General features: G+C 39.2%; 1 protein-coding gene and 1 pseudogene across 3 annotated transcripts; both read left to right on the plus strand.

Annotated features, from left to right (window-relative positions):
- Positions 1-453: 453 nt before the first annotated feature.
- OR51B6 (olfactory receptor, family 51, subfamily B, member 6) lies at positions 454-8,648 on the plus strand. Of its 3 annotated transcripts, XR_002516901.2 has the most exons (4): positions 454-501; positions 3,563-3,642; positions 3,850-3,924; positions 6,194-8,648. XR_002516901.2 is itself a non-coding variant. In XM_021925309.2 (3 exons), the coding sequence occupies exon 3, from the start codon at positions 3,998-4,000 to the stop codon at positions 4,934-4,936; it is 939 nt and encodes a 312-aa protein (XP_021781001.1). In that variant the 5' UTR covers positions 454-501; positions 3,563-3,642; positions 3,850-3,997; the 3' UTR covers positions 4,937-5,297.
- A 55-nt stretch (positions 8,649-8,703) lies between these two features.
- On the plus strand, positions 8,704-10,115 carry LOC108582163 (annotated as a pseudogene).
- The last annotated feature ends 306 nt before the right edge of the window (positions 10,116-10,421 follow it).

Genomic DNA, 10,421 nt, shown 5'->3' on the forward strand with positions numbered 1-10,421 from the left:
AACCATACCACACAATAACTTTATGAGGTGGCAATTATTACATGCATTTTACAGGTAAGGACTATGAAATACAATGAGATAAAATAATTCCAAAGTAGTACAGCAAGAGCCAGAGCCACAATGTAGACAAAATATTCAACTTCCAACAGAGGAAAACTTCCAGTAAAAGCCAGGATACCGTCAGAGATCTTGGGTTGTGCTGTTCAAACCCAATACCCACAAGGCTGAGGGCACAAATAATAGAGAAAAAGACGAAAGGAAGGAGGTAGGGAGGGAGGGAAGAGAGGAGGGAGCAGAGGAGGGTGGGAGGTAGGGAGGGAGGAAAGAACAATAATTATCTAAATCAGGAATGGTCTCTGGGGAGGAGCTTCTAAAATAAATGTTCCTCCCAGCCAGGCTCATGTGCAGATTCTGAAAAGATGATGCCCAAATCTTTCATACAGCTAAAGATGTGCGATACATGACTATGGAACTGAAGAATCGAAGGGAACATAGTTTCAGGTCAGTGAGGGTATTTAATGAATCTTCTCTGTAAGATCTCATTGCAGGAACCAAGGCAGAGAAAGACAGGGAAATCGAAGCCGACTTCTCAGCAAGAGAAAAGTAATAGTGTTGTCTGCTAAGAGTAGATGTATATAGTAGGCATGGGTCCTAAAGACTTCCTGACATCTCTAAAACTTGGTTTCTTTGAGAGCTACCTCTTCAAATATAAAAAAGGTAAAGGATAGATTCTGGAACACATAACACAAAGAATTCTAGGAACAAACCAGAGCATGGGTGTTGACTCAGGCATGAATTATGAGGTTGTAGTAATTTCTCTCCTGCTGACTGATTTTTTAATCTCTCTGGCTTCCATTCTAACCCTGACAGTCCCCCTGCCCTCAACCCCATGTCTTTTACCCTAGAAGTCCAGGTAAGTGCCAAATATAGAACCAAATCTTCCAAATTCTTGAGGAGGTATACCTCTGTAATCGTCAGAGGTTCAAATACTTTCTAGAAAAAAAGTCACTATCTGGCCATGCGACTGATAAACGAATTCAAAATTAAGCTTGGATGGAGCTTGGGTTATGTGTGCCTCTGGATCAGGGATAGAGATTCACATAGCTATGTGACTTTAGCACCTGGAAAAGTTTATATTGTGTAATAGACATCCACTACTCTTCCATCTTCTTTTACCTGCTTTCTTCTAGTCGCACTGGCAGCTGGTTAGATAGTACCCACCCAGATTGAAGGTAGATCTGCCTCTCCCAGTCTACTGACTCAAATGTTAATCTCCTTTGGCAACACCCTTACAGCACACCTAGGAACAATACTTTGCATCCTTCAATCCAAACAAGTTTGCACTCAATATTAACCATCACAGGAAGGATAATAGACAAAAGTAAGGGGGTAAAAAATAATGGAGAGATTAACTGCTTGAGAAAGAAAAGAGTGTCAGGAAAATTGAAGGAAAAAAGCCAAAGGGAAGGTGAGAGAATATATGAAAGTTAACATCTCAATGGGCTCCCTCTGATGTGTCTGCGTAGAGCCATCAGTTTATGTGGCAGAGTTTGAGACTCTGAGAGTTCGTTTTTCATTAACAAAAACTCAAGTCTATTCTATGACAGAGACCCTGGAAGAGGGTGAATGGCTGCAGGGATGAGGTAAAAGTTTTAGATTTTTATCCCCTCTGAAACTCACAGGTCATCTCATGTACCACAAAAGCAACTGACTGAGTCAAGTAAAAGCACTCAATTTTTCAATGTGAAAACAGAAAAGACAAACAGCTATTGTAAGGATTCTACCCAAAAACCGAAGTGTATATAATGCCCCAGTCCAATACTTGACACACCGTAGAAATTCAACAATTATTTGTTCCATACATTTGTTTCTCAGCTTTATTTTCCCTACCTAGTCTTCCTACTCCTGTTTTTTTTTTAAATTTATTTATCCATTATATGTTTATTTAGTAGCACTATAACACAATTAACTAGATTAATGTTCTGTATTATCTTTTCCCTTCCAGCTTTATTTAGGTATATTTAAAATTTGCTAAGAAAGCAGATCTCACATATTTTCACTACCAAAAAAATTAGTTATTATGTGAGGTGATAGATACATTAATTAGTTTGATTATGGTAATCATTTCACAATGAATACCTATAATAAAACAGTGAGTTCTATACCTTATTTACAATCTTTATTTGCCATACCTGCTTCTTTAATCCTGCATAAACTGAGTATTTTCTGACCCTTTCACTGACAGGCAGATTGAGCAATAATACCGCCTTTCCTCACTTTTTGAGGACAGAGTTGCTTTCCCCTTTACTTCCCTCAGTCCCAATGCCCCAGGCTCAATATTACTTTTAGCTATGTCAGAAGTTCCCACACTAGCTCATCCATCTTTTCTCCTTCCCCTTTCCCACCCAGACATATCACCTTTTATCTGCTGATTAGAGAAACTGTAGTTTAATATTTTTATTTAAAGTCAAACACAGGCTCCTAAAAACCCCATCATCATTTTCTATCTGTTCCCAAGGCCTCCACAAAAAAAAATGAAATCATTTGACACACCTCTGGGTGAATGATCCTGACATGTACTTACCAGAGAAAGAGAAAGGAGGTGCTTCTCTGAAACAATAACAAAAACACAAATATTATCTACTCTTTACAAAACATGCCCCCGTACTTTATGTCAAGAGAATGCCTAAGAAGACAGAAATCACTAGTAGCGTTTACTGGTTATGTAACCAAATCTCAAGATTAAATGACTTCCCCAAGATCATTATTGTTAGAAAGAGCAGAGCTGAAACTTCAACAAATTCTTCTGAAGATGAAAGTCCAGTAATCTTGGACTCATTTTTTTTCATGGACAGAAAGAGGTCTTGTAAGTCATACATAAATTTACATCAATATGCTCTTTCTATAGTATGTGAGATGTATAGTCTAAACCAACCATAAGAGAAGGTGGGCCTATTTTCTCTGGCTCATGCCACCAACACACAATTTATTCATTCTCAGAGGTTGGCTGCCTGTACCAGCTGAAATCTTAGAATTCTAACAAGTCACAGAGCCTTCTCACTTTTGTCAAATCCCATCAGATGCCATAGTTTTAAAAAAAAATTCTCCTTGATCTTGCCTGAATTACCAATTTTTATTTTTGCATCGCCTAGTAGGTGATATAAAACAGTAGTCTGGTGCTATTATCAATTAGTGCCTTCAAATGCTTCTCATCAAATCTGCATTTCTCTGCTTATGCTTTAATTCATATTATGAAAATTTGAATTTTTTGAAGCAGCATATCAATAACTAGGGTTACAAAGCTGGGCAACATAGAGTTCTATGTGCTTTGGAACCACACACAAATAAGTCACTCTTATGTTATTTTCTAGCTACCCTAAAGTCTCTGGAGCTTCATCAATTGATTTTTCCCTCCAGACATATGGAAGAAAAGTCATCTCTGAAATTTACTATTTTATTGTATTTGTTCATATATTTCTTACTTGTGTATTTGTTTTTCCATAGAATGTTTATATCTGCTCTTCCAAGAGCATTAAGAACCATTTTTCTACTGATCTTTTAGGTCTCACATAGTCTGGGAAACCTTTACATCCACCCTCAAATACCACCAGTCAAGATGAAGAGCACCATGATAAATGACCTGTAAGTTTCAGGCCATTACAGCACTATTCAAACATAGTGGTTTCTTCTTTCATTTTGTTTTTATTTTCTGGGTTATATGATTTACAATGAATTCAACAACGTTTATTCTGCAAGAATAGCTGTATCTCCAATGTATTATCCAATAATCTTACATATAGTAAACCCTAAATAATATATTCTTTATACATTCTATCTTCCCCTACCTAGGAATCTCCCAGGAATGACTAAATTATTATCCTTGCTGTCACTGAAAGTCAGGACTGGTGAACATCTTATGAACAGGTAGAATTCTCAAGAAGCAACTTTTATACAACTGATTACTATTGCATTACCTGGAGTAAATGCAAAGCGGGCAATGACGCTCAATAACTCTGCTTCCACCTTCCAGCTTACTGGCTTCCAAGGCATGGAGAAAGCACACCACTGGATATTCATCCCATTATTGGTAGACTACATCTCCATACTTCTTGGCAATGGAACTCTTCTCTTTCTCATCAGGAATGATCATAACCTCCATGAGCCCATGTACTATTTCTTAGCTATGTTGGCAGCTACAGACCTCGGAGTGACATTGACCACAATGCCCACAGTGCTAGGTGTTCTATGGTTAAATCACAGGGAGATTGGCCATGTGACCTGCTTCTCTCAGACCTATTTTATCCATACTCTTTCTGTCGTGGAGTCAGGTATCTTGCTTTCCATGGCTTATGACCGTTTCATTGCTATCCGCAACACCTTAAGATATACCTCTATCCTGACCAACACCCAGGTAATGAAGATTGGTGTAGGGGTATTGACAAGGGCTGGTCTGTCCATTATTCCAATAGTTGTTCACCTACACTGGTTTCCCTATTGTCGATCCCATGTACTCTCCCATGCTTTCTGTCTACACCAAGATATCATCAAGCTAGCCTGTGCTGACATCACCTTTAATCATCTCTATCCAGTTGTAGTTTTATTTGCAATGGTCTTGTTGGACTTTCTCGCCATCTTTTTCTCCTGCATTTTGATTCTCAAGACTGTCACGGTCATTGGTTCTGGAGAAGAAAGGGCCAAGACCCTCAACACATGTGTCTCTCATATCTGCTGCATCCTGGTCTTCTATGTCACTGTAGTTTGTCTGACATTTATTCATAGATTTGGAAAGCATGTTCCTCATGTGGTTCACATCACAATGAGCTACATCTACTTCCTTTTCCCACCTTTTATGAACCTGGTTATCTATAGCATTAAAACTAAGCAGATTCAGAATGGTATACTTTGCTTATTCTCTCTGCCTCGCTCTGGAGCATGACATTGTTCTACTGGTCTCTGAGGAATAATTCAGGGAAACTGGACAGGGTGACAATGTTGCTGGCATAAGTAACTAGGAAAGTAATTTCAATGAGAATTAACCAATCCCTCAGCATTTCAGTGGAAATCAACCAATCCCTCTGCTACTTAGAACATTATTTTACCCTGCCTGTCTATTGCTGATTTGTATATGATATAATATATGTACAACACTAAGCACATATCTCAGTGCTCAACTGATACTGTTTTCCCAGGTAATTTAACTCACATTGATTAGCCTATGGCTGGCACCATGTACATACATACATACTTACACACATACACATATATATACACACACAGATACATACATACACACAGTTATATATATACTTAATATTTATTTAGTATACTTAATTATATATACTTAATATATATAATAGTGCATGTATGTATATGTGTATGTATAAATATTACAGAAATAATATATTACAAGAAAATATATATATATATGGACCAAATTATATATATACAATTCTTGGGTCTATGATTTGGGTCACCCATATTTCAGTCAATGCTCATTGCCCTCCATATGGTCCGTATGTGTTGGTCTTGTTATACATAGGAATAAAGCATTCTTGACCTCAGACATAGATCCAGTTTTCTTGCTCATATGGAGCTGGCTGCTGTTTCTAGAAAACTGCACATTGTGAAGAAATGAGCTTTACTCTCATTTCTTCAATGAGAGTAAATCATTTCCTTCAATTCAAAATGATAAGTCTGGGGAAAGTATCTCTATGAGAAGTGTCTTCAGTTAAAACTTTGAATAACAGTTATCAAATAATACTGATAATAATTTAAAAACAGAGATATAATTTCTAATTCAGATGACTATTGTCTTGATAGTTAATTCCAGTTACTACTGAACAGAGAGATGCATTTTCGTAAAGTAAAGTGGCATGAGAGGTCTGGTTTAAAAGTATATCCTAGATAAGACTAGATGGCAGTGTCTGGCATGTGCAAAATAGCCGAGGTGAAAAACAGTTTTGGTCATATGTGGAGGGTGGGAAGGAAGTGAGAGGATGGAGGCAATGCTCATAACTAGAGGGTAAAAAGGCCTTTTCTGGCTCCAAATACCTTTCAAAGTTAATTCTGTTCAGAGTCTAGGCATGAGGAGAGGGGGTTTGTGGTCCTATGGCCAGGTGAAGAGCCAGTATCCATGACTCAAATGACAAGTTTTAAATTAATTTTAAAAGATATTCTTTTGACCAAAATACAGGGTATGAAATGCTTGGACTACACAAGGGGCCACCCAGTGACCAGCCAGCTGGATTTCCCTCATCTCTGGCCTCTGTCATACTGACACTCTGAGTGATCTATGGCTGCCCACCTACTCTTCATCACAGAAAGGTGGGGATTTTTTAGAATTCTTGGGATGTATAAATAACATGGAGAAAACAAAAATAAAATAATATCTTTACAATAGTTTCCAGGCTAGTAAATGATCTTTATCTGATTAGACCAAAAGATTTTGTTTGTTTTACTGAACTTGGCTGTGTGTCTGTCTGTAGCATGTGTGAAATTTGCCTTTCTCTTTTGTAACTTCTTGACTGTGTGCTCCAGGATGGTAAACATAACATAATTCTTATTCCCTACTGTATTATAGAACCTCTCACATAGATCATTTTTAACAAAATATAATTTTTCATTAAAATGAACAAATAAAATGTAAAGTGATCCATGTCTTTGTATGTGTCTGTTAGTTCTTCTGTCTGTCATTGTTCTCTGTATTGTCTTCCACGATATGGGCAATGTTTACTTAATTCTGTTCTTTCTTTCCTTGCGCTTTTGGGAATGAATTTGGGGGATTTAAGCCATATCAAAGAAAATCTTCCTTGACTCACCCTCTAGGTCCAGTGATCCTGAAACCTGCCATAGCAGGCTAGTATAAAGATAATTAAGACAACAATATGTTTTATAAATTCTGTAAATGGACACATTTGACTGACAACCCTGAGTTTCTCTCCTCCCTTTCTGTTCTTCCTTATACTGAAGAGATGTGATGAAGAGACCAGATAAAAAGTCCAAGAGAGGTGAAAGACTGGGACTTGCAGTTTCTCTTTGTGGAGTCTTACGAAACAGAGCAGAGCTCTGGGCTCCCGATGGTCCCAGAAGAACATATCAACAGTAAGGTCAAAGACCTCACCCCTCCTAGTGATCCTCCCCTCTGCCTCCCGCCCCTCTGTGCCACCAGCCACACTGAGCACTCAGCTCCTCCCAGCTCCCAGATCCACAGCCCTGGCCAACATCAAAAGGGCATCTTCACCAAGAACGAAGAGACTCAGCCACTCAGAAGAAAAGGTCCTCCAGAAGCCAGGGAAAACTGGTGAGATAAAAGACAAACAGTTTGAAGAGTATGTCCAGAACTTCAAGCCGCAAGAAGCAGAGGGTACCAGACCTGAGAGAACTCTGAGGATGTTTAGAAGCAATCAAAGGCATTCAAGAGACCTTGACGAAGCTGAGTCACTGCGTGAAGTCTGTGCGCTGGATTGGTCTGGGCAGGAAGGTGTGAAAATGGTTGATGAGAAAGGTGATGTGCTCTGGAAAGATATCCATGAAAAACTCGTGATGCATCCTTGCTAACACTGGAAAACTACCTGGACCAATTTCCTGACTTGAAGAATCGCATCACCAAGTGCAGCAGGAAGCTGGTGGACTATGACAGTGCCTGCTCATCCCCATCAGGCTCAACAGAGCTTCAGGAGGAAGGATGAGAGCCTCTGTCTAAGGCAGAAGTAGAATTTCAAAAAGCATAGAGAAGGTTTGAAGGTTAATGTTGACTTACAAGAAGAGTTACCATTATTATGGTCAAGACAAATTGGATTTTATGTTAATACTTTCAAAAATGTCTCCAGCCTTGAAGCCAAGTTTCATAAGGAAACTGTGGTGCTTTGGTACAAACAGTATGAAGTGATGATGAAACTGGGTGACCAGTATGCTGACAAGGTCTTCAACATTCAAAAAGCCACACCCAGTAATTTGGGTCCTCTCCACATTGCAAAGATTTCCTTGGCCTAGGGAGCTTTTACTCCACCCCAGCCCAACGACTAGTTCAAATGAAACACTAGCACCTGCTTCTCCTGTGCTAGCATGACCTGAGTCACCCTTGCAGTCCCATCTCTGTCTAAAGTCACTTGATAAAGGAACTGCAGCAGGAAAATCTCATCTTCACAGACTGTCCTAAAGTAAGATAGGTGATGTGTACTGTATCCACAAATCATCTGTAACAGTTATGTTTTCAGTGGTGTGTCATTTCAAATAAACCTTGGGAAATCTCTAACAATTACCTTAAAAAAATATTTTTTTGAAAAAAGAGTAGGGTCAAGGGCTGTAGGTAGCAAAACTTTCTTAAAGGATCAATGTAATGCCTTGCTCTGATCCTATAGTGACATATGCTTCAATATAAAGACAAGGTCCTGGAAGTTCTTTTAAAAATCTGCTGCAAAAAGGCCATCCTCCCTACATTTTCTTTTCTACCCCTATGTGATGCTTAAAATAAATCTTATTTCTGGAGATGAGGCTGATTCCCAAACCTAGATTCAGGAAGAAACCTTAGGGACTCCTGTTCCAAAGTTCCAAATCCCTCAGGCTGGGAGAATAAAGAAGGAGAGAGGAGAGAGAAGTGGGCCTTATGGAGGAGTTTATGAAACTAATGTTCTTTGCAGCTTGGCTTCTGGGTATAATCTAAAAAGGTGGTGTTGGATCCAGTATCTTGACCAGGCTTAGGGATTCATAGTCACGTCTATGGCAACAATGAACAGACTTATGAACATTAAAGGTCAGTAAAGGACTACAGTGTGTCTTGGCCTGGAGGCTCAGCATAGGCAATAGGGGGCATGGCAGCGCAGAATGGGCAGTAGACAGTTGGTTTATTGGAGATTTTAGAGGGAAATGCAGTAATATATCAGTCAAGATGTGACAGGGTATAAGACTGTATCATCCCAAAGACTCTCTAAAATCTTTAGAACTTGGCTTCTGAATAATCTCTTTTGCAAATTCCTAGAAGAGGGAAAATCTTAGATCTTCTTTTTCATTCCCTAGCAGAGAGATCTAGTTAGGAAAAAATCAAGCTGAAAATCCATGGGAATAGAGAAAGATATCTCTGGTATAGTTCCGGACTCTGGTTTGCATTGTCTGTTTCCTTTGTTGCTCTCTTCAGCTGCATAAACCAGCTTCCTCTTTGCCTCTATATGTTCCACCAAGTACTTACTCCCAGAAAAGATGAAATTAGAGTGAGGATGGGAGTCACTGTAATGACAAGGGTACAGACTAACAGAAAGGAAAACTTACCAAATAGATTAGTCTCAGATTGTGTAAAGCAAACTTTGACATGAGACACAATGCTTTAAATTGCTGCATATTCCCAGAAATAAGCCTAGTATCCACCAGAAAATGTATGCAAATCCTGTAAACAAAAGTCAGAGAGAGCTTGTTGGTTCACTTCATTCCATATTGAGGTATCAGCACTGCAGATATTGAAGATCTCAAACACACTCAGATAGACAGTGATAGTGGATCTCATGTCTCTGTTGGGGTATGGGGTGGATAAGAAAAAGTGTTCACTATTTTTACCAGCAGGGGAAACTACCCACATGAAAATGGTGCTGGATGCTTTGGACAAAAAGCCATTCAGAGCCATAAACGATGGGAAGATGATCAGGAATTTAGAGTATTTATAGGTCAGATGATCAGTCTATGGCTTTGGAAAATTGTGAACATTACTTGTTGAGCCTTATAATGAGAAAGTGATGATTAAATCAGGTCTGCTGGATACTGTGAATCAGAATAGATAACATCGCTAGATATAATTACCTAGTCAGAGAGCACAGATGAAATAAGGAAAGCAAAAGTTAAGAAATAACAGAAGTCTTCCGGTGGCAGAGTGGCGGCTTAGCCTACTGGAGCAAAATGGAGCTCAAGGCCATGAGCAGATACTACAGCCCAGTGAACCTGGCTGTCTTCCCCCATCTGATTCTAGTGCTTTTGACCATCGGCATGCTCTTCACCACCTGGTTCTTTGTTTACGAGGTCACCTCTACACTTGTGATATCTATGAAGAGTTCCTCATCTCCTTGATGGCCTCATTCTTCATGGGCTTTGGAGTCCTCTTCCTGCTGCTCTGGGTCAGCGTCTACATGTGAGTGCCCAAGAGTAACAACCAGCAGCTTCATTGAATCCCTGCTTTTGTAAATTACTCTTTTTTCTATTGCTGGAAGTGTCCCGCCTGTTGCTCATAATAAAGGCAGATGTATGGCATAAAATAAATAAATAAATAATAGAAGTTAGGCAGGGATTGGGGCATGAAGGTTGAAAACAAGAAGGAAAAGGAGCCCAAGGAAATGTAAATGTTGTAAAATGTGCTAAGTGGCATTAGCACATGTCTGGGTGGCATTCCTCCACGAGAAAAAAGCTTCAGGGATGAAAGAGACCCTGAGTGTCTTGAAAAC

The sequence above is a fragment of the Papio anubis genome, chromosome 12 (assembly GCF_008728515.1).
Source record: "Papio anubis isolate 15944 chromosome 12, Panubis1.0, whole genome shotgun sequence".
NCBI lineage: Eukaryota > Metazoa > Chordata > Mammalia > Primates > Cercopithecidae > Papio > Papio anubis.

Bases quoted from the DNA above. Each gene is read 5' to 3' on its own strand.
- OR51B6 (XM_021925309.2), top strand. From the start codon at position 3,998: ATGACGCTCAATAACTCTGCTTCCACCTTCCAGCTTACTGGCTTCCAA.